Here is a 24935-nt window from a genome sequence, read left to right as displayed (position 1 = left end):
CTAAGTACATAAATCCCGTTCTTGCATTACTTAGTTATCTTATCATTATCATATATATTAATACGCTAAGGTGTATGTTTGCCCACCTATTTGGAAAAAATCTCACAATTACTCCACATAAAATACATATTATTTTATGTAGAGTAGTTGTGAGGGTTATTAAATATATATTATTTTGTTTTTGTTTTTGTAAATTAATTATTAAAATTATATATATACTAGCTGTGCCCGCGGCTTCGCCCGCGTTGAAATCAGTGTTTCACAAAGTTTTCCCGGCAAACTTCCAGTGAAACTCTCATCAAAATCGGCTTAGCCGTTCCGTTAACCTTCCTCTTGAAGGTTTCTCTCGATTGGTGAAACCGCATGAAAATCCGTTCAGCAGATTTTGAGGGAATCGATCACATACACTTTTGGGCACAGTCAGTCAGTTCAGCCTATTGCAGCCCACTGCTGGACATAGGCCTCGCCAAGTTCGCGCAAGACATCCCGGTCTTCCGCAATCCTCATCCAGCCTACGCCAACAATCTTACGTAGATCGTCGGTCCAACGGGCCGGAGGACGTCCCACACTGCGTTTTCTAAGACGCGGTCTCCACTCCAGGACCCGTTTGCTCCAACGGCCATCAGTCCACTGCCACTTCTACCTTGTTAATTCTGTGGGCTATGTCGGTTACTTTCGTCCTCTCGCGGATAGTCTCATTTCTAATCCTATCTTTGAGAGAAACCCCAAGCATAGCCCGTTCCATTGCACGTTGAGTGACTTTAAACTTGTGGACCAGTCTCTTCGTCAGTGTCCACGTTTTGGATCCACATGTTAACACAGGCAGGACGCATTGCTCGAAGACTTTTGTCTTCAAGCGTTGCGGAATCTTCGAAGTGAAGACTCGACGAAGCCTGCCAAACGCCGCCCAGCCCAACCGAATCCTCCTATCGGCCTCCTTCTCGAAGTTGTTGCGACCTAGTTCGATAGTATGGCCTAGGTCAATATAATCCTGAACAACTTCGAGAAGGGTATGCCGGTCTCGGTATGACTTGGTTGTTAAACATAACTTTCGTTTTGTCCAAGTTTATAAAGAGACCGACACGTCGGGAAGACTCCTTTAGGCCGGCCAGCATTTGGCCTAACTTATCCAACGTCTCCGCAAAGATGACAATATCGTCAGCGAAACGAAGATGAGAGATGTATTCACCGTTGACGTTAATGCCTCGTTCCCCCCAATCCAAGGTCTTAAAGATATCCTCCAGTGCACTGGTAAACAGTTTCAGTGATATTACATCTCCCTGTCTTACCCCAGGCCGGAGGGAAATGGATCTTGTTCTCTGGTCCTGGACATGAACGGACATCGTCGCCGCGTCGTACAATGCATCGCAGTACCTCGATATATCGCCAGTCGATATGACATCTCTGCAGAGAGTCCAGAACAGCCCAGGTCTCGACAGAGTCTAAGTACAGTTTTGGGAACTTTGTTTTATAATACACTAACTGTTGCCCACTACTACTTCCGCGTGATTATGAGGATATTCATTACTATTAAAATGTTTAAAGCAAATATTTTTTTTTATTTCAGTCACATGAAATGCTTATCACACTGAGTAATTTTTTAAAAGGCACAATTTCGCACATTATCTGGACCGGACCGGGTCCCGTTCCAGTATGCCTTACCATACTTGATTATATTTTACATCAGACTATCCTTATCTGGACCAGATCGGGTCCTGATCCAGTATGCCTTACCATACTTGATTATATTTTACATCAGGCTATCCTTGTCTGGACCAGACCTGGTCATAATAGAGCTTACCGGGTCTGGCATGCCTCATTCTATCCTGATCCGGTTCAGATACATGATCTGGTTGAGCCTGACTTTTTTCTAGTCGGATACAGAGCATACATTTTAAATTTAAAGTCTCTTACTTCAAAAACATAGGATTTTCATACAAACTTCCAACCCCCGTTTTATTCCCTTAGGGGTCGAGTATTATAAAATCCGTTCTTAGCAGATGTCTACACCCTACATGGAACCTACCAGCCAAATTTAAAGTTTATAGCTGTTATAGTTTCAGAGATCTCGTGATGAGTGAGTCAACCTACCATCCCCCGTTTTAACTCCAAAAGGGAGTTGATTTCTAAAAATACATTGTTTGGACACCTTCTCACCATCTATAGAGCATACATTTTAAGTTTCAAGTCTCTTACTTCAAAAACAGGACTTTCATACAAACTTCCAATCCCCGTTTTACCCCCTTAGGGGTCGAGTTTCGTAAAATCCGTTCTTAACGGATGTCTACGCCCTATAAGGAACCTACCTGCCAAGTTTCAAGTTTGTAGGCACTTATTATAGTTTCGAAGATTTCGTGATGAGTGACCTTTCGCTTTTATATATAATATAGATATATATAGATTTGAAACAATGTCAAAATGTTTGACGGTCTGTAAATTTTTTACTTATTTCGTGCGAATTATTCTCACGGGTATTTTACTAGTTTCTTGTATATACCTATATACAATTGAACCAGCGAGACTGATTCTTAAATAAAGATGTGAAGTTGATGAAATAGATAAATATCAATGTAATATTCAAAAATAATGGTGAAATCCTTTTTACCCGACTGCCAAGGAAGGGTTATGTTTTTCGCGCGTATCTTGTATGTATGTTTGTATGTAATATTCTTTACTACCTCATATTTCCAGAACCACTGAACGGATTTACATAATTGAGGTATCGTTAGGTTTGTCTTAGCTGCCCAAGAGTTCTAAGATAGGTGACATTAAAAAAAATCAAACATGGCGGTTGCGCGAAGCCATTGTAGTTAATGAAAAAAAAAATTTTTTCTCGAATACTACAATATGGGTATCAAATTGAAGGGCACAATACAAGGATTTTAAAAAGGTATATCATGATTATTATTACCGTAATACTAATAAAGAAATACAATATTAAAGTTTAAAAAATGTGGACTTTGCTCTTTCTCACGCTATGCCATGCCAAACTCGCTTCCTAGGCGACGATCAACTTCGGGGTGTAGCCTTTCTAATAAAATACAATGGTAAAAAAAAACATACAATTAAAATTACAAATAAAAATTAATAAATGTCACACCAATTTACAATTACATTAATAAAATCAATAACAAATACATAATACCAAATTCAAAAAAAATAATTTTAATAATAATTTCATTATATTAAAACTAATAGTTGTTGACTTAAGCAGTCACCTATTTGCTAAAGGTCAGGCTTACGTTGCTTTGAGCAGAGTGAGATCTTTCTCCGGGCTTGCTATCAGTTCTCTTGACCCTAAAAAATTACTTAATCAACCACATGACGTAAACTGTTTTAATGAATTGAACCGATTACGTAATTTGTCTGACTAAAAAGACATAAATAAAATAATAATTAAAAGAAAAACAAAAAACCCGCCTGCGTGAAGAACAACTAATAGAAAATCAACTGAAAAAGCTGGAACAAGATAAAAATTCAATATGTACACAAAGTCAGCGAAATAAATAGAAACAATATCAAACATTTGGTACTGTACATTTAAAATATATTAATACGGTAGTCCTTCGAAACTTTATGCAACGTCGTAGATAATATGCAGTCGGAGGCATGAAATTGAAGGATAAGTCAAATCATTCTCTCTTTGTGCATGTCTCCGACTGCATGTTATGTGCGACGTTGCATAAAGTTTCGAAGGACTACCGTATTAATATATTTTAAATGTACAGCACAAAATGTTTGATATTGTTTTTATTTATTTCGCTGACTTTGTGTGCATATTGAATTTTTATCTTGTTCCAGCTTTTTCAGTTCATTTTCTATTAGTTGTTCTTCACGCAGGCGGGTTTTTTGTTTTTCTTTTAATTATTATTACATTTTCCAAGCCAATTGAGCTTGCCAATGGAACCAACCTATAACGTCATACTAGTGGGCAAAGACCTCTTTTACCATATAGGTGAAGTTTGAAAGCTCCACAGCGGTTTGTCGGGAGACAATGTTTCTATTATGAGCATACAATCGCTATCACGTATCTATAATAACACCTGGGAGAGAGAAGTCGATCTAAAAAGTGTTAGTTTATTTTTATAGGATAATTATGTTTTAGAAAAAAAATTGGTTGTTTTGAAATTGTAAAATTTACGGGCGATAGTTAACGTGACGACGTCATAACAAAACATCTCCTCGGACGCATAGGCCAATCGAGTGGAAGAGAGATAGATGCCGCGCAAGCGTACAATGGGCGTAACAGGACAATTCTCTTAACGCTACAATGAGCGTAATGCTACAACGAGTCATCCTTTTTCTTGCATGCGGACGGTGTTCATCGATTTATTAGACGTTGTCACGTCAAAAAGAAAAACTATCTGTGATACCTACTATATATCTACGTATACATACTACATATAGAACCAACTAGTATATAAAAGAAAATTATTTATTATGTATTATTCTGGAAATTATGATTTTCACTAATTGCATCATCACATAATATATATTGTTATACAATGACCATACCGGTGTGACCGTATGGAGGGATAGAACTTTATTTTTTCAAACCGTCGGTTTAAGGGGTTTCCTGCACAGAATTGTCAGACTAGGTCAGTACGACCAGAAAATTAAGACGAAGCGTCTGTATAGCATAATAATCTAACGCGCTTATGTTTTTCTGAGTCTATTTTTTTACTAATCTACACTATACAAAGTCCTCAAGTTTGGTGGGAGTACTTCACAAAATGTAAGCCTGCTCCCATCGTGTTATTCTGGTGTCACTCCGAAAATCCCTGGTATGTATCCCTTCTCTACCAAAGGCACTAAACGAAATATATCAGAGTCCAATATCACAATGAGAATCGTAAAATAATTTTCTTATCAAATGTCTGCTTGTCTGCTATCTATTTTGCTTAACATAATTTATATTTCCTCGTATGTTTAGTCAGCTGATGACGTCACTTACGATGAACTAGAGATAACACTATTTACGCTATAGTAAAAATATCTATGTAATCATACAGATACAACGTAATTGTGTAGCGCGACAGTAGTTAATAGTGATATAGATTTCTCTATATTAACTCCTATTTTATGTAATAATGTCTTTTAGACAGATTTTATAAGACGGTCATATATCAAAAAAATCAACTACATCAACCTTTAAAGCAATACCTGACCCGGAGAACCTATAGCCGTCTTTTTGAAAATATAGTTTTTTTTTAATTGACGTAAACAAAAAAAAGAATTATCCAACTTATTGCATTCATTTGGAAGTTACGCGCGTACCTACACTCCTACATTTTGGCAATTCATTTTTATTTGTACTAGCGGCCCGGACAGACTTCGTTCTGTCAAAAGTTAATAGTGAAAATTATTAATTTTTTTTTTTTATAGTATTAAAACATTCCGTGTGTCTTATGGAACATACAACAAAATAAATAAGCCGAATTGTTCGAGCCATTCTCGAATTATGCGCTTAGTAACATTAATTTTTATTTATATACCTTATATACTTACATCAAAGGAAGAAATCAAATCTGGGTAGCCGATTTCACATGGTTCACAGTCACTTGAGATCGGCTACCCAGTGAAGCGTGGTTGAAGTGGTTAACAATAGAACATTTATTTTTAATGATAAAAATAAGGTTTCTGAATAAACTGATGAAACAATCTAAAATTAATAAAAAATCAATATTTTTTTTTAAATTCTTATGAAATTTTAAAGATAACGTGTCATTAATTCTTAAAAAAAATCTTATATTATTTTGTCTGGATTGCAATTATTTTACCTCACACGTCTTTTATCTGATCCTTCGGTCATGTGTTTTGTCTTTTCATTTTAAATAAAAAAAAACGAATGAAAATTAAATTCATTCATTCATTTCACGTACTTTTAAATTGAATACTACCTATCAAGATTACTGATAACAAAATTCTTAATTTGTTATATGAATATCGCCTCTACAATTTTCGACCGTCAGCTGAAATTATTAGCCAAACGCTTCATTTTATTAAAATTTACCTTATGATAATTGTGTTTGCTCGCAAACGAAAAAAAAACCGACTTAAATTACATCGACAAGTAATACAACGTAGATCGACGAAAAAATAGTCAAGTAACTACGCGTTATCAAAGATTACTCAAAAAGTAGTTATCAGATCTCGATAAAATTTAAATGTGACCACATGATGAACATCAGCTTTTCATTAAATTAAAAATTATCAAAATCGGTACACCCAGTAAAAAGTTATTGCGAATTTTCGAGAGTTTCCTTCGATTTCTCTGGGATCCCATCATCAGATTCTGGTTTCCTTATCACGGTACCAAACTAGGGATATCCCCTTTCCAACAAAAAGATTACTCAAAAAGTAGTTATCAGATCTCGATAAAATTTAAATGTGACCACATGATGAACATCAGCTTTTCATTAAATTAAAAATTATCAAAATCGGTACATCCAGTAGAAAGTTATGCGGTATAATACAACGTAGGTCGACGAAAAAAGCGTCAAGTAAAAACACATTATTAGATATAACTCGAAAAGCAGTTGTTAGATCTCAAATAAATTTAAATGGGACCAATTGGCACACACCACCTTTCGATTAAAACAAAATTTGTCGAAATTGGTCCACACGGGCAAAAGTTCTGATGTAACATACATAAAAAAAAAAAAAAAAAAAAAAACAGTCGAATTGAGAACCTCCTCCTTTTTTGGAAGTCGGTTAATAAAATCGTTGGAAAACCAACTGCGTAATTAATAACTACTTAGATGTATACCTATGTACATTCTACACGTGTATAGTGCAGGATGCTCTGATTTCCGCAATGAAACGTAATGCGATACGTACAGGTTTGTCGTCAGCTGAGAGCGCCCAGCCCGCTACCAGCGCGCCGGCGACTCCCGCACTGCCTACTAACAATCTTCTTCGAGACATTGTCTGAAAAATAAAACAAAATAACTAGTAAGACACAAGTAAATAGGTAAACAATGTACGAATAGGTTAGAAATATCTAATAGTACCTGTAGGTACTATGTAACCTATATTATTAAAATATAGGTTGAACCTATATATATCGCTCGCTTCAGTCTGTAATATATAGCGGAGGATATATTCTCTACTATGAGTAACGATCGCTATCAGGTGTTCATGATAACAACCGGGACCGACGGCTTAACGTGCTCTCCGAGGCACGGTGGGGAGACCCACGAGGAAAATACAAACACCCAGACCACGGCAAAGGCGCCAACGCGTCGTCGTATTATAAAGTGAAAATAAAAATATAGCCTTAGTGTTATGCTGAAGTTCCAGCTATCTACGTACCGTAAGTTTCATTACAATCAGTTCAGTAGTTTTATAGTGAAAGAGTAACAAATCTCTATTTATTCATCCTCACATCGCATTTATAAATATAAGTAGGAGTAGTATTGATATGACTATTTGAGAATAACTCTTTCTTAATTACGTTTATACTAGTACATAATGAATAATTCAAATTATGTTGGAGTTGAGGTTAAATATAATAAACATTTAATGCAAATAAAATTAAACTTTTAAAAATTACAAATTTACCTACTGTACTTTTAAGATTTTTTTACGAGGTGTCTGAGATAAAAATTAGTAGTAGTCTGTGAGTTACATTGTAATTATTCTTTTTAGCGTATTTGTTTTATTTGTATTTGATAAAGAGAACATAACTAGGTCACCGCTTTTCCAGTTGCATAAAATATTTCAAATATCAAGCGACGGATTTATTTGTCGTTGCAATTTTTATTTTTACGTCTACAACTTTACGTTTTCTAGAAGACCTAGAGGACTCTAGAGATTTACGAGTGATTTAATTATTCTGGTAATCAGGGCCGTATTGTGTATATAAATGAAAAATAGGCAATTATTTATAGGTAGATGAGATTCTACGATTCGTGAGAGAAAACAAAATAATTAATTACATTCTTAATATTTTAAATTATAGCTACAGCTTTTAAAATCTATATCCATTCATAATATTTGAGCGATTAAGATTTTAAAGGGCTAGGAGCCATAGCTGCTAAATCCAGCCCTGTCTCGTTGACCTAGTGACGGTTAAATTTTTGCTAAATGTTTCCTGGAGAGTAGTAGAATACACTCAATATAAGAGACTCTCGTGATTAGTTGTATCGCTTCACATTTCAGTCTCTTAGCTACTTATAATATAGAGACGGTTTCTCATCAGTTAGATGTCTAATCTTATCAATGATCTAAATCGCGAAAAGTGGGAGAGTGTTAGTTGGAAGAAAGACACTGACAATAAAAGCAAATGACAAGCAGAAAAATATAAATCAATTTTCGTATGCACTTATTTTATTCGTTCGTTCCGTTTTAGACTTTTTTATACGTAAAAAAATAATATAGAAATATACTTATGTCACTGAAATACAAGTATTTAAAAGGATGTACTTATTGTACTTGCTTAAGCATAACGCCCAAACAGAATTAAACTAAAAAAGCATAGGTATAATTTTTCGTTCTGTTACAGGTGATATACTTATATCTTCACAAATGGTTTATATATATATATATATATATATATATATATATATATATATATCTCCGTCGGCAGACAAGCGTATGGGCTACGGCTCACCCGATTATACGCGATTATCATAGCTTAAAGACGTCTGCAACACAAGAAGCATCGCAAACACGTTGCCGACCCTACCGCCAATTCACCCCAGGAGCTCCGGTCACCTTACCAACAGAAACACAGCACTGCTTAAGAACAGTATTATTTAGCTGTGATCTTCTATAAGGTCGAGGTATTAACCAAGTCGGGCTGCTCCATATTTTGAGCAGGAAATTTCCTGCTGTTCTTTGGTACCACTTACTTTTTACTTAAAATTACTATCTATAATGTTTGACAGCGAGTGCATTAACACCCATAACTCTATTACAACACTATCTGGATAAGGCTTTATCACGTAAAAAGGACGTAAACATTTAATCGCATCTATGTATCGTGTTACATTTCAAGCTATCTTACCCCTACAGCTTCGCCCGCGTGGATTACACGAGAATTGCTGTTCCGTTTTCTATATACTTTTATATTTTCTATATCAAACACATCTAAGAATATTTTTAGTTGTTTAAATTTACTTATATTCATGTTTATTGTTTATATCATAAGTACAAAAAATCCGCACCACTACACTAGTGCGGTGTCACTACAGCATTATTTTTAAAATATTTCTACTAACTTCCTAATAAAAAACACCACGACTTTATGTACAGCTATATTTAAAACGAATTATGCATTTTCTCTATTATTGTAAAACATGCCAATATTAGTCACGTCATTATCACGATCGGCGTCGTCAAGTATCATGCTGCGATAACGTTATATAGAACTCATAAACACAACTACATAACACGGAAGTGTGTTGCATAATGATGCTAAGAAAATGAATATAACTATAGAATAAAACTATTTTAAAACTAATACTCATTGAGGGCACTGCATGAAATATCCTGCTCAAAATCTGGAACAGCCCGACTAGGTAAGTACCGCAACCTTACAGATGATTACAGCTAAATACCGCTGCTCTCAAGCAGTGATGTGTTCCTGTGGTGAGTGAGGTAGCCAGGGCTCATGGAGAGGGTCGGTTCTGGGATTGGGTTGCGATTCTTCTGGTGCCGCAGGCGTCGAAATGTGACATTTCGTAGGAAAATCGATTTGTAAATAATCGATAATTTTCTTTTTAAATAAATCTATTAGTAAGAAATCGATTTTAGTAATAACATAATCAATACAGTACAAGCTCAGATTAATAAACAAAAGGTTTTTTTGTTTGATTTGTTGTCTTTTGTTTCTTAATCTGAGAGTACAAGTATTAAAAATTAATCAACAAATTAAAAATCAATTTTCCACATTTAGGTAAAGTAAACCTATAGTCATTTAAATAATAAAAAACCACCACGTGTAAGTAGTTGTTCGCCTGGGTGGGGCGAGAAGGGGTCGCAATAGCATTCGCCACCTTGCCTCGGCATGCACGTGCTTCCCTACTTTAGCTCTCCGGAGCGAACGGAGCGACTGTGCATACGCAGAGGAATCACGGGTATGTCGACAGTTGTACACATTTTTTTTTCCTTTCACATACACAACACGTTTCTAAGGCAAGCAACTCAATACTTGTGTTATAGGTAACAGTCGACTATTATAGGTAAATACGTATATATATTTTAATAAATATAAACAGAAATAATACATGTATAAATACAAATATTACACTCAGACTCGGGCGGGATCGAACCCGCAACCCGCGGAACTACAAACTACACCAACGGGCTAGTCCACATTATATCATTATTAACATCACGTGTACATGTAATTAATTAACTCCTATCTATACCTACACGTCTCTTCATTGCATAATTAAGAATTTTCGCAATATTTGGGCTATTTTCGCAAGCGGTTATATCTATAACGACATGTAGACAAGGTTACAACTTCGATGAGTGATTACTTTCCATATATATATTATCTATAGATAACAGTTCGAGTCTTTTAATGAAATATGGACGAAAATTATATTAAACGTTCATAGCTATAACTTCATAGGTATTTTTAACCGACGAAAAAACGGAGGAGGTTCTCAAGACGAAGCGTATATTTTTTCTATGTATGACCAACATTACTTAGCTATTCTTACATTAGTTAAAGAACTTAGTTATTAAGGTTAATTAAAAACTCAGCTATTTATAAAATATATACGTAGATACAGTTTCATTACTTTAAATAGTTAGTTATTAAGGTTAAATAAAAAAGGTTTATTATTTTTTGCTTTTCAGTTTTTTCGGCGGTAAATTTTTTTGTTAAAAAGTTTTTATAAATTATAAATACGTTAGGTACGTATTTGTAAACCCTTTTTAGCAATTCACTTTTGATACTGTGTTTTTAAAATTGGTACGCGATGATGTGATTCTAGTGGTGATGTTTACGATCGTATTGGATTCGAAATATATATCAAAAACCATGCATGAAATTACTCAACTGAAATTACTGAACTCAATATCTAGAACAAATATTCAGCCTGTAATATCGCACTGCTGGGCATAGGGCTCTCCCCATATAGTAGAAGGATCAGAGCTTAATCCATCACGCTGCTCCAATGGGGGTTGGCGGATATATGTATACTATCAGTAACGATTGCTACCAGGTGTACATGACAACTGGAACTGACGGCTCAACGTACTCTCCGAGGCACGGTGGGGAGACACACAAGGACTGCACAAACACCCAGATCACGGCAAACATCTGTATGGCCAATACAAATTAATGTTTGTCATGTGCGGGGATCGAACCCGCTACAGCTAGCGTAACGGCCACAAACCTGCGCTGTGACCGTTGCGCCAACGCGTCATCATTATAAAACCTAATCTTCAAAAAATAGTTTCACGTTATAGCGCGGAATGCTATTCTTTATTTGAGTAGGTATAATATATAACGTCACATATTTCCGAATACCTTCACGCGCGATAAACGTGACAGCTTAAAAATGAGATGAGCTAAAATGTTCTGTTCTATTTATAGGTTGGTATTATTTTACACAAGAAAGATTAAAGCGAAACCAAGGGCGGGAGTCTCGTAGATAGGTACGAGTAGTTAGTATTGTTTGACACAATGTTGTAACCGTGTTATGTCACGAATGTAGAGTGAAACAAAAGTGCCTGGGTATATTCTTTGGCAAGTTCGATGAATAGCGTTCCAATTACATTTGCGTCTTATGCAAAAACAGCGTGCAATCAATACTCAAAATTTATGATACAATGACCTCTTGTCTCAAGTCAAGGACTTTTGTATTTTAAACTAAAATAAGTAAAACTTCTTTACGCACGCTTGACTTGGGGAGTAATCTGGTGAATACGTGACGAGAACGTTACGAAAAGTGTGATCGGGCGAAGCGAACGGAAGTTGAGAGGGAGATATAAGTTAATGAAGATAGAAAGAGAGTAACGTTTCGTAAGTTTTACTTTAGTCGTGTGGTCTAAAGCCCACTCGTTTTGTTAAGAGTTCCGTACCCAGAAGATAAAAACGGGACCCTATTACTAAGACTTCGCTATCTGTCCGTTCGTCCGTCTGTCTGTCACCAGGCTGTATCTCTAGAACTGCGATAGCTACATAGTTAAAATTTTCACAAATTATGTATTTCTGTTGCCGCTATAACAACAAATACTATATACAAAATAAAATAAATATTTAAGGGGGGGGGGCTTACATACAACAAACACTATTTTTTTGGCCTTTTTTGATCGATACCACTTGAAATATTCACAAAATACTCAGTTGTATTTTTACTTTAATAATAAATAATAAAATAAATATTTAAGGGTGCTCCCATACAAAAAAAAACGCCATTTTTTGCCTATTTTTGCTCGATATTAATAAATGGCAACGGGTAGGCACTTGAAATATTCACAAAACGTAGTCAATGGTACGGAATCCTTCGTACGCGAGTCCGGTTCGCACTTGGTCGGTTATTTTCAACAATGTATCGAAAAAAAAAATCCCTATTCTTTGTAGCAATAATATGTACGCTTGTCCTGACAATAGCGATTACAAAAATTAATAAATTATTTATCTAATTTGGTTCAGTCTTTCAGAAATAATGCGCTTACGTACATTTCGCAATTTTTTTTTATACAGGTAAATAAGTACCTTTATGTTTAAAATTATAATTATAAAAATATCAGCACATTGAAATTAGTATCTTAATAGAAAAAATTGTGAGATTTTTTGTCTTTTGAGAATCTGTACAAGTTCTACAATTAAATACGAACTGAGCATCTAAAAGACAATGCATGGCCTAAATCGGTGAATGAAAATAATATTAATATACTAATTTATAATAATAATATATAAATTAGCATTCTTGCATTGAATAGATTTTATTAAAAAATCATTCCTCAAGATGACCAACTAGAAGTTTAAATGTCTCACTAAAAATACATATTTTTGTAATTACCTGTGTGTTGTCAAGGGAAATGTTATCTCATAATTATTGAAATAGGTATTCCTTACACATACATTATTATTATTACACACTATTAGTCAAATGAGGAAAACAGAAACGCGATTTATTAGTACTAAGCTCTACTTGAAGGGCCGTCTACATGCGGGAAGGGGAGAATACAACTGCGCGTAATGCGTGTGATGAATGGTAGAGTCGATATTCCAACTTTTTATTGCTATGTATATATAATTATAATTTTTTAACTTTTCGTAATTTTTAATATTTTCATTTTCATAAAGATAATATTGTTGAAATATGTAAATAAATACGCAGCAGGTAAAGCAACGGAGAACAATGCATCAAGACGCATTTTTAACTAGTGGAAATTTTAAAGAAAGCATGAGTGAAATAGGGTCATTGCGCCTGTTCGCGTCCACTTAGTGCAGTTGGCAAGTTGGAAGAAGAAAATAAAAATGTCCCCGCACTAATTTCTATGAAAAATTTATTTACTGTGTTCATTATATAGTCTATTTAAAGATTAATTTTCAGTTTTGTTCGAAACATCTTGTTATTATTTTATTTAAATACAAACGTCAGAATTAGGCGATTTACCCAGTTTGCGTCCATAAAATCCAATTTGCGTCCACCCGCTGGACCACTTCGCGTCCACCAGCTTAGAAAAGGAATAAAGAGGTGATATTTTTATGATAATGTAAAGAGAGATTGGATTTTAATAATTTATTTATTGAAGAATTATAGTTATTTAAAAATCAACATATTAACATTAATAAATCACTATAAAGAAAATAAAACACCTATTTATTCTTCTAAACATTGATAGACCTTAAAATTAAAAAACAAATTAGGTACCCATGTATTTAGTAAGTAAATAGTGATTCCACCTATAAAATTCAACAATTATCTGTTCTGTGAATTTTAAAGGAATGTAAGCAATCTAAAGGATCAGCTTGCAATTACAATCACAGCAGCCTTTCGAAGTCGACTTCTGGACATAGGCCTCGAGAAGTTCACTCCTGTGTTTTGCCCATAGTCACAACGCTGGGCAGACGGGTTGGTGACCGCAGGGCTGGCACTGTCGTACTGAAGATTCTGCTGCCCGTCTTCGGCCTGTGTATTTCAAAGCCTGCAGTTGGATAGTTATCCCGCCATCGGTCGGCTTTATGAGTTCCAAGGTGGTAGTGGAACTATGTTATCCCTTAATCGCCTCTTACGACACCCACGGGAAGAGAGGGGGTGGCTATATTCTTTGATGCCGTAAGCACACAGCACCACAAAGATCAGCCTTGATTAATAATAATTATGGAAACAAAATACGAGGTGGACACGTATCTCCATTCGCATTAAATATTAATAATACCGTTTTGTTTTCTTCTTCGTTACTTGGTTTTATTTGATACTAGCTGTGCTCGCGACTTCATCCGCGTGGAATTAAAAAAAATATTGTTCTGTTCGTAGAATTACAAATAAATAAATTTGTAAAATAAAATTAGCCTAAGTTACTCCTTATTACATTAGCTATCTGCCAGTGAAAGTCCCGTCAAAATCAGTCCAGTCGTTTCATTGATTAGCCGGAGCAAACAGACAGACAGACAGACAAAAATTCTAAAAATGTTTTTATTTATTTATTTTATTTTCTCACATCTAATATTACAGGTATAACCCAATTCATTAGACATAGTAAAGGAGACAAAAAGCAAAAGGAAAAAAAAAGTTAAACTATAATTGAAAAAGAATTGGCTGACTTGAACAAAATACTAAAAACAAAACAATGTAACATTAATAAATATAAAAATATTAAATTCATTTCTCATAACATATTATATACAAAGTAACTTTTGCGAATTCACTCCACGAACAAGAAAAAAGGTCTAGTGTGTCAGCCACCAAGTTCAGCGTTCTGACTGAACGAGCAAGAGGTCCGTTGCGCACTAGCTCGGTTCTGCCGTGGGGTACTGCAAATAAGCTCGGTCGCCGCTTTCGTTGTAGATACCTATCGGGTACGCTCAAACCTATCCACTGCAGTACCCCTGGATTATTGACAACACCGCGGAATAATTTTAAAATATAAGTTGCCAGAGCCAGCTCTCTCCTAGTCTCCAACTTGTTGTATCCAACCATGCCCAATACAAACAATGTTGGATACATCAAGGGATACAAGGGATACACGCCATTAAGCCTAAGGTAAAGAAACCCTGGTGAATTTATTTTGAATATGTTCCAGCATGAGACTGTATTTGACTTCATGTGGAGACCATACTACCGCATTATACTCAAGCTGACTTTTTATTAGGGCATCATACAGTAAAGAGATTGCTTATTTTGGTATATGGACCGTGTATAAATCAATATGCATTTAGTAAAAAGCTGTTACTTTAATATTACAAACAGACACTACAATTTTATTTATTTGTGTAGATAAGTTTTGTACCCTCTTGGTCTGCACCCACTGATTTTGTCCAATATCGGAATAGCATATTTTTTGCATAGGTGCTTGTCTAACCGATTTCTTCTTCTCTTGGATGTCATGCAAATCTTCCCTTAAATCTTCCTCTGTGTATGTTCTTTTTTCCTTCTTGTTACTTATCTGCAAAGAACTCATCTTAAACAGAAAAAAAAATAAGAAAGAAATTACTTATTTCATTCAAAGTAGAATAGCTATTAAACCTGTGGTTATTAGTTTTATGTATTAAACTTATAGAATTAATTTAAGAAATGGACGCGATTTAGTTTTATTATTAATCCCTTTAGGTATAGTTTGCGTCCATTGCGGACGCAAAGTGGAAGTTTTATAAATTCGGTGTAGTAGTTCGCGTCCACCTTATTTTAAATGTTAACTATAAAAAAAATAAGCAAATTCATAATTATTATAATTCCTTTTATCATAACCAACGCCTAGAAACAGCTATGTATCCAAAATAGACATAAAACAATAAAAGACTCACCTTCAAACGAACCGCTGCCCACTATTTTCTTCTCATTATTCCGTCCCTTCGCGCTCTCTTGTTGAACAGCCCTCACTAAATATTTTTTTTACCCAGGATTGCTTGGACGCACGGAACTTTTGTCTATGCGTACGTGCCTCTTATACGTTGAGGTATTAGCCGGTAATTATTTTTCGACTTATTGGTGTCTTAGTATACTTAATTTCGAGACTTTTCAAAGTGAGATCCTTAAAATGGACGCGAATTGGGCGGTGGACGCGAACAGGCGCAATGACCCTATGTCATTTGAATAAAGCAGTGAATTTCGCTAAAGATTTTTTAGGTATGGCACCTTGCCGAATTTCGTATGTAGTATATCTATAGTAAGTATATCTAAGTATAACTTTACACAATACATAGAAATCAAATCGGTAAAATAAATAATCTAGTTATTCTATTCTAAATAACTAGGCCCATGTCGAGCCAAAACTAAAATAGAATGAGCTTGCGGCATGTTAGTTGTCGTAGACCGTAGTTATTACAAGCCATCTATGTGCGCAAACCAGGTGACAGCGCCAATAAAGACTCGCAATATATCGCGTTCTATTCAATTATAATTAAATAACAACCAAGATTTATTACATAAAACCCCCCTATATCTTAAATAACTGTCAAAAATTGTTTCTGCGAAAAAATTAACATGATTACTTTGATATTAAGGTATTTGGTACATATTAAATACATTATAATAATCTTTTACTTCGAAAATAATTTTACGGAAAAATGTATAAGAATTTCACCTCAACATTTTGGATTTTCTGAGTTAAAGGTGACCGACTCTACCATAACAATGACCTTGACACAAAGCCGTAATGATGTCATAAGTACGGTCGTTTCTAATTACGTATTGCATAAAAATATGAATAATAATATTTACTTGCATAAGGTTCGTTAATATATCGATAACTAAGAAACAGAAAAAAACATACACAAAAAATTACTTAATTTTTTTTTTTTTGCTCTACTAAAAATATTTGAAGTCCTTTCGCAGCGAACCCTATTAAATATTCAGGATGAATTAAACTTTTAAAATTATACCAATATATAAATATAATAATTAATATTTTTAAAGTAACAACAAAAAAAGACTAACTAATTGAAATCTTACCTTTAATTTTTTTAAGAGCGTGAAGATGTTCTAAGTAAACATTTAGTTATTATATAAAACAAAAACTAATGATAATACACAAGGGCAGGTGTTTGATTTTTTTAAATTTTGTTTTCTGTTAATACGATGATTTTTTTCGTATTGTTTACACATTTATGTTTTATTTCACTTCACTTCTATAATCATCAAAAGGTACTGCACTTTTCATATAAATAATCTATATTAACTAACTATAGTATACTATATCGTATGAAATCGTATGGCAAGGCATCACCGTGCCCTACCTTATTCGACCCACCCACGATGTATGGGCTGACTAATGACTACGGACTCTGTTTTAACATGCATTATCTATGGCACATTTTGTTCGATTTCGAACAGAGTGAACATGGGTAAAGTATTACCTAGTGTTTTGCTTCAAACTTCGTAATGTAAATGCGACATCTAACGCTCAAACGTGGAACTACATTAACTCTATGTAGAGTGTATGACATATTTTTGTCTATTCTGCACTTGGATTATAGGAAAATTAAATTTCAGTATTACTAATTGACATGACTGTACTTTAGAAAATTTTAAATATTTTGCACTATTATAATTATTATGTATTCTAAGTATTCTATTACATTATATCCAATTTATATTTTTTGTTATCACATGATAAATTATTAATAATTAATATTTTTAGAAAGAAAATTTAACCTATTAGTTATTAATTTGTTGAAAAATTATTATATATTTATTATATTATTTTAATTATAATCAAAAAAATCAAAGAAAATCATTTAAATAAGAACAGTTTTATTTTAAATATAATTTATTGACATTAAATTACATATATTTGTGCATGACAGAGCTTAAGTAATCACTTCTCCTTCTTCTCAGATGAGAGAGAGTTGTACAGTTTAGTTATCTCGTTGACAATAATGTTCTGGACAACTGTGCCATTTGTGTCAAGATAGTTTGCAAAGGATTTGTTGATTGATGCCTCACGAGTCTTTCCATTAGAGTTTCGCATAACAAGGATTAGCTTGTATTTATCATCATGTCTGTATAAAGATAAAAGAAAGTATTTATTGAACAATTAATCTATATGAATATAAATGAATCACCGAAATGTATGGATGAACATAACTTCTGATTGACTGCACCAAATTGTTTAATATTTGTTGTCAAGACAAGGTTTGTACAAAAAAAAAAAAAAACAAACGATATATTCAGAACAAAAAAAAATAGGGCAATATGAAGTTTTAAATAAATGATAACATATACTATTTCATATAGATATTTCTTACATATAATAACTTCATAAAATTATATTATGGCACAAAATACTCACTTTTTAACATAAGAACTTGCTTCCCATACCCTTGTGACATTTCCCACTTTTTCCTTAGCTACAACAAAGATTCCTTTCTCCTTAAATGTAGTGTATAGCGTCAATATGCTCATGAGAATGAAGTACGAGGAGACACAAATAATAAGTACCAATCTGAAAGAGATTTAATTGAAATTATGTTGATATTATAAATTATAGCTAGAATAGTAGCTGACTAAGCCTCTTACTTGACAGAAGTATAATAACTAACTAAGAGTTCCTTCAGCTCTAGAATATAATCATACACTTTTAAAATAATCGAGAAATGCACAATTTATTTTATTTTTTTTAACTTGATGTCCAGTAGTAAGATTTTTTATTATTATATTAAACTTAAAATACAGCAGGACTTACAAATAAAGTAGTATACCCTATGTATTTACTTGTACCTAGCACTAAAAATTTTCATGCTTTTAAAATCTAATATTAGTAATGTAAGTGTGTCTTAGTAAAATAAGAATAGTTTACATAAATTGTTATTAGTGAACAATTGTCTTAACTGTTAATTACTGTGTTTACTTTATTTATTTTTATTTTTATACTTTATTGTACACCACAAATATATTATAAACAAAGCATAAAGATAGTTACAGACAGTGAAGTACAATGGGCGGACTTATGGCTAATTAGCCATTTCTTCCAGACAACCCATACATAGAAAGGAAACTTATTATCTAAATTGGGTAGGTGGTGCAGATGTATAATAAACTATTTATTATGCATTGTCAAGTGTTTGTTATAATTTTCTGTGGAAACTTGACTGATTTGTTATTCTTGTATTGTTTTTATTGAAGAGAGTTGTGATAATTGTTTATTTCCCAAATAAAATAAATAAATAAATAATTATTTTGACACAAATTAGTGATACATATTTTTTTACGCTAATAAAATTTATAACAGTATATCTTTTAAGTAAGTAACTCAAATTTCGATTTTAACATAAAAAGTAGCCAACAGTCCAAAACCTAGCCTTACAAAATCTCACGATTTATGCCTTTTTTAACCGACTTCCAAAAAAGGATTCTCAATTCGATTGTATTATTATTTTATTATTTTATGTATGTTACTTCGGCACTTGTCGGCACATGTCTCCGAAAGGAGCGGACCCGCTTGATGAAATCTACTCTCCGACCCACGCTGCCCCAAATACTATGTGGCTCCGAGCAGTTTCAGTTGGAGCTCCAAAACCGATTCGATTCGCTGGAAACTACTAGCGACGTGGACGAGATAACCGACAACGTGGTGAAGACGGTGTGTACACTGGGTCGCAGGCACTTTCCACCAACAAAGCCAACGAAGCAGTCCAAACTTTCTCCTGAAGCCTTGGATCTGATGCGGCAGAGGCGCGAGTTGCCGGCTGCTTCGCCAGAACAGAGGGCTCTTTCCAAGAGGGTACGGAAAATTATTCGCCAAGACCTCCGCTGCTCAAATACGAGAGAGGTTGCTACTCTGATTGAGTAGAATAGGGGGTCCAAAGTTTTCCAAAGACCATTGGGGAGAAGCCTTCTTGCGAAGCTTAAAACAGCAGATGGCAGAACCGTCTGCTCTCGCCCTCAGGTCCGAGAAGAGGTTGAGAATTTTTATGGACAGCTGTACTCGTCGAGCGCACGCAAGCCTGCGACTTGGGACACCGAAGATCCACGGGCACCATTGTTGCGCCATTATTCGGAGTGTATCCCGGACTTCGAAGAGGATGAGATTGGTGCAGCGCTCGGGCAGCTTAAAAACGGAAGGGCCCCGGGGGATGACGGAGTTACCACTGAACTCCTTAAAGCCGCAGGGCGACCTGTCCTGAAAGCCTTGGCAAGACTATTTAACGCCGTCATCCACCGAGGTACCACGCCGGACGCGTGGTCCAGGAGTGTGGTGGTGCTGTTCTTTAAGAGAGGCGATAAGTCTCTGTTAAAGAATTACAGACCGATCTCACTTCTGAGCCACGTCTATAAGCTGTTTTCGAGGGTTGTTACGAATCGTCTCGCCAGAAGACTCGACGAATTCCAACCACCAGAGCAGGCTGGGTTTCGAAATGGCTACAGCACCGTGGACCACATCCATACTGTTCGGCAGATTATCCAAAAGACGGAAGAATATAATCAACCGCTGTGTATGGCATTTGTGGACTACGAGAAAGCCTTCGACTCCGTCGAGACCTGGGCTGTCCTGGACTCTCTGCAGAGATGTCATGTCGACTGGCGATATATCGAGGTACTAAAATCTATGTACGACGCGGCGACGATGACCGTTCATGTCAATGACCAAAGAACAAGACCTATTTCCCTCCGGCGCGGGGTAAGACAGGGGGATGTAATATCACCGAAACTGTTTACCACTGCGCTAGAGGATGTTTTTAAGACCTTGGATTGGGGGGAACGGGGCATCAACGTCAACGGTGAATTCATCTCTCACCTTCGTTTCGCCGACGATATTGTCATCTTTGCGGAGACGCTGGATGAGTTAGGCCAAATGCTGGCCGGCCTAAACGAGTCCTCCCGACGTGTCGGTCTCTGTATGAACTTGGATAAGACGAAAGTTATGTTTAACAACCAAGTCATACCGATACCGGTATCGGTCGATGGTACCCTTCTCGAAGTTGTTCAGGATTATATTTACCTAGGCCATACTATCCAACTAGGCCGCAACAACTTCGAGAAGGAGGCCGATAGGAGGATTCGGTTGGGCTGGGCGGCGTTTGGCAGACTCTGTCGCGTCTTCACTTCGAAGATTCCGCAATGCTTGAAGACAAAAGTTTTCGAGCAATGCGTCCTGCCTGTGTTAACATACGGAGCCGAGACGTGGACACTGACCAAAGGACTGGTCCACAAGTTTAAAGTCGCTCAACGTGCAATGGAACGGGCTATGCTTGGGGTCTCTCTCAAAGACAGGATTAGAAATGAGACTATCCGCGGGAGAACGAAAGTAACCGTCATAGCCCACAGAATTAGCAAGTTGAAGTGGCAGTGGGCTGGTCATCTGTGTCGCAGGACCGATGGCCGTTGGAGTAGACGGGTTCTAGAGTGGAGACCGCGTCTTGGCAAACGCAGTGTGGGACGTCCTCCGGCCCGTTGGACCGACGATCTACGTAAGATTGCCGGTGTAGGCTGGATGAGGATTGCGGAAGACCGGGATGTGTGGCGCGAACTTGGGGAGGCCTATGTCCAGCAGTGGACTGCGATAGGCTGAAGTGACTTCGGCACTTTTAAATGCATGGACCGATTTCAATAATTCTTTTTTTAATCGAAACTTGGTGCGTGTCATTTGGTCTCATTTAAATTTATTTGAGATCTAACAACTACTTTTGGAGTTATAACTAATATTGCGTTTACTCGACTATTTTTTCGTCGACCTACGTTGTATTTAGTCGAGCCATATAGTATAGCCAGCCATTGGCCGTAGTGATGATGTAAAACTAGTTATTTTATTTTTTATTTTTTTTATTAGGCAATCCAACAGCATTATGATATACTAGTATGTTACAATATAATGTATAATTATGACCAAAATAGGATCACACTGATATAAAAAAAAGTAACAAAAAGCAAAAAAAGTAAACAGCTATGTTCCATCTTATCCACTGCAGTTAGAGAGAGCTTGTTTAACAATCTTTTTAAGGTAAAAAAGTAAACTTTATATGGAAAGTTTAAAAGTCCAAGCATTATTTTACAGATATAAAACTGACAATCATATAAATAGAAAATATAGAAAGTTAAATAACTTGCTGGCCTTGTGTCGGAAAGACCAATTAGTGTATGTTTTTCTAATTTATATGCATGTAATTCAATAGGATAAACATAATACTGTATTGCATTAATAGTTAGTTTTTTATCTGGATTATATTTCTATGTGGAAGAAAGAAATAATTTGATCATCATCATCATCACTTCAGCCAAATACAGTCTACTGCTGAACATAGGCCTCCACAAGTTCGCGCCAAAAATGGCGTGAACTCATGTGTTTTGCCCATAGTCACCACGCTGGGCAGGCGGATTGTTGACCGTATGGCTGACTTTGTCACACCGAAAACGCTGCTGCCAGTCTTCGGCCTGTGTATTTCAAAGCCAGTAGTTGGATGGTTATCCTGCCATCGGTGAGCTTTATAAGTTCCAAGGTGGTAGTGGAACTGTGTTATCCCTTAGTTGCCTCTTTATGACACCCACGGGAAGAGACTCCTCTCTTATATTCTATATTCTGTACTACCGTAGCCACACAGCAAATTTCATAATATATCAGCCACTTAAATAAAAAAGTCAAACTGCCTCCATTATCAATGTAAACTAAAAATATTTTGCCTTTCTGTACAGGTATTTTGATTGTGATAGTTAAACTTACTTTGATTGAGGGAAGGGATAAAGGTAGTCCCACAGCAATGCATACAGAGCTACTCCTACAGCCAACGCACAGAGAAACAATCGTCCATCGATTAATGCAAAACTTTCTTTGCACTTCAGATCTCCAGTAAAGACCTTAAAAAACAAAATTCACTAAGCATAAGTATGCAATTACATTATAAAATCTAATGACTTAATTACAGATTCCAAAATTATATATTGGGATCCAAAATTATATCTTTTTTGACAGGATTGCCAACAGATTACACACAAAAATTACAAATACAGAATAGAAAAAATGTTAATTCACTGTGCTCAGTCAGTTATAGACTACTTCAAGTAACACACATACTGATAATATTATTCTAACAAACTAAACAAAACTAGATCCCTTCCAATTACATAAAAAGTGACACTGTGTACTAGTGTTCGACAAAAAGCTTTTCATCAACAACACTGTCAAACACCGATGTACACTAATCGACATTTAAAAAAAAAAGACTCATTTGACAGTGTTTCATCCAATACTACTAACAATAAAGAAAAGAATTTTCCTCTGTACCTATGTTTTTAATTATTCATATTGGTATTAGTATAAATTTTGTTACAGTAATTTTTTTATTATTTAAACTCAGGTTACATAAAAAATTGCAATGATGCACTCCAAAAATTGCAAGGATTTGTCCAGTGTGTTAAGTTTGAATATAGTTTATTCAGGCAATTTACAATAAGGTGGGTAGTTCTACAAACTAAGGTAAGTATAAAATCTGTCAATTTAATGTTTACGCATAAACATGGAAGAGGAAAGGCGATCGAGACGCAAAACCGGTTCGTTGCAAACAGTTACAGAGTGTTCAGATAATACAACTTCAATTAATATCTTATATTAATATCTTATATTAATATCTTATATTTTTTATAGTGATTCTGTTTTCAAATTATTACTTTGATAAAATGTCTGCCAAGAGTAAAAAAATATTCAGTTCGACTACTTAATGCTTATATTTGATTAATTTCAAAGTTTTTATTATTATAGACTATTTATTTCCCTGCAAATTGTGAAAGTACTTAAACTTATTGAAAGGTTATTTTTGTAAATTAAGTAAATATTAATTAAGACCAATGACTACACCCTCTAGTGTTGATTCCAGTCACTACACTGTTTCATTTAATGCTCTTACACAAAGTTTGGCTGTATTGTGCTGTGTATTGAAAGACTCTCTATGTAAGTAAATGAAAAGCAACCAATGTTTATTTGTTTTATAACATATGCTAGTTTGTAATGTTACTATTTCCTTCATTTTTGTGGAATATTTTACCTCTCTAATAGCATCGTCAATAGCATTTTTAGCCGCCGCTCCATCCCATTTGTTGATTTTTACGACCTGAAATATATAAATATTTTATTATTAATACATATGACACCCTTCAATATAAAAATTAACTGGAACCAGCTATCTGAAAATTCAAATATTAATATCTTATTTAATAAATAATTATTTATCGTAGTGTCCATTTGTTATAAGTATTCTTTGACGGTTCGCAGGAAAGTGGACCACTTTCCTGCGAACCGTCAAAGAATATTAATAAATAATATTCATAAACAACTTATTTTACCTATTACTATTAAAAACAGCGTCGGCAAGTGACGTGTCCGTTTCTCTACTCGTTAAACAAATATATCAGCAATAGCCTCTATATTATAATATAAATATTACCTCTGGTGTTTCATTAGTCATTTTATTATGATTATTTTATATAGTCCTTTTAAAATATTAAAAGTTTACGTTTTTAATAGAAATTCAAAATGTAGTTACTTTATATAGTAAATTGACAGCCGAGTAGGTGACACGATGACACCATGACACCCTTACCCTGGGTTGCAATACTTGGAATTGAATTTTCATTCTTTTTCAATCGTACGTAATGATAACTAATTTTTCATGTATATATATTATGCACAATTGATTTTTGGCGGTCAATCAATATAATAATTTTAAAATGTTTTTGTTGCTTATATTTTACATTCTCCAACAAATGTTAATGATAAGTTCTATATAAAGATCACTAATTATAAAACAAAAAATTAAATGCTGGTACTAAGTAACAACAGTGTTGTTAACGATTCGAATGAATGTATGAATT

General features: G+C 34.9%; 2 protein-coding genes across 2 annotated transcripts in view; both read right to left on the bottom strand.

Annotated features, from left to right (window-relative positions):
* The window catches only part of LOC123669612 (glycerol-3-phosphate dehydrogenase, mitochondrial), a 32013-nt gene extending 14508 nt beyond the window's left edge, over nt 1–17505 (bottom strand). Inside the window, exons 1-2 of the mRNA XM_045603209.1 lie at nt 17088–17505; nt 6841–6930 (exon numbers count right to left, since the gene is read on the bottom strand). Of these exons, the coding sequence (XP_045459165.1) occupies nt 6841–6927 (87 nt within the window). The 5' untranslated portion in view covers nt 6928–6930; nt 17088–17505. The remainder of the gene's footprint in view (nt 1–6840; nt 6931–17087) is intronic.
* Nucleotides 17506–17896: 391 nt separating this feature from the next.
* Nucleotides 17897–24536, bottom strand: LOC123669232 (signal peptidase complex subunit 2). Its single transcript, XM_045602857.1, has 5 exons — nt 24509–24536; nt 24110–24175; nt 22792–22925; nt 18427–18579; nt 17897–18136 (listed from the first exon to the last, which is right to left on the bottom strand). Exons 1-5 carry the CDS (start codon nt 24527–24529, stop codon nt 17953–17955), a joined length of 558 nt encoding a protein of 185 aa, XP_045458813.1. The 5' UTR covers nt 24530–24536; the 3' UTR covers nt 17897–17952.
* Nucleotides 24537–24935: the final 399 nt, after the last annotated feature.

The sequence above is a fragment of the Melitaea cinxia genome, chromosome 3 (assembly GCF_905220565.1).
Source record: "Melitaea cinxia chromosome 3, ilMelCinx1.1, whole genome shotgun sequence".
NCBI classification, from domain to species: Eukaryota; Metazoa; Arthropoda; class Insecta; order Lepidoptera; family Nymphalidae; genus Melitaea; species Melitaea cinxia.
The sequence above is the reverse complement of the archived record's forward strand: the minus strand, read 5'-3'. Positions and strand labels throughout refer to the sequence as shown.

Coding starts and splice junctions, on each gene's coding strand:
- LOC123669232 (XM_045602857.1), bottom strand. CDS start 24,529: ATGACTAATGAAACACCAGAG. Junction 24,176..24,508: donor TGACTAATGAAACACCAGAG/GTAATATTTATA, acceptor TATATATTTCAG/GTCGTAAAAATCAACAAATG. Junction 18,137..18,426: donor GCAAGTTCTTATGTTAAAAA/GTGAGTATTTTG, acceptor ATCTTTATACAG/ACATGATGATAAATACAAGC.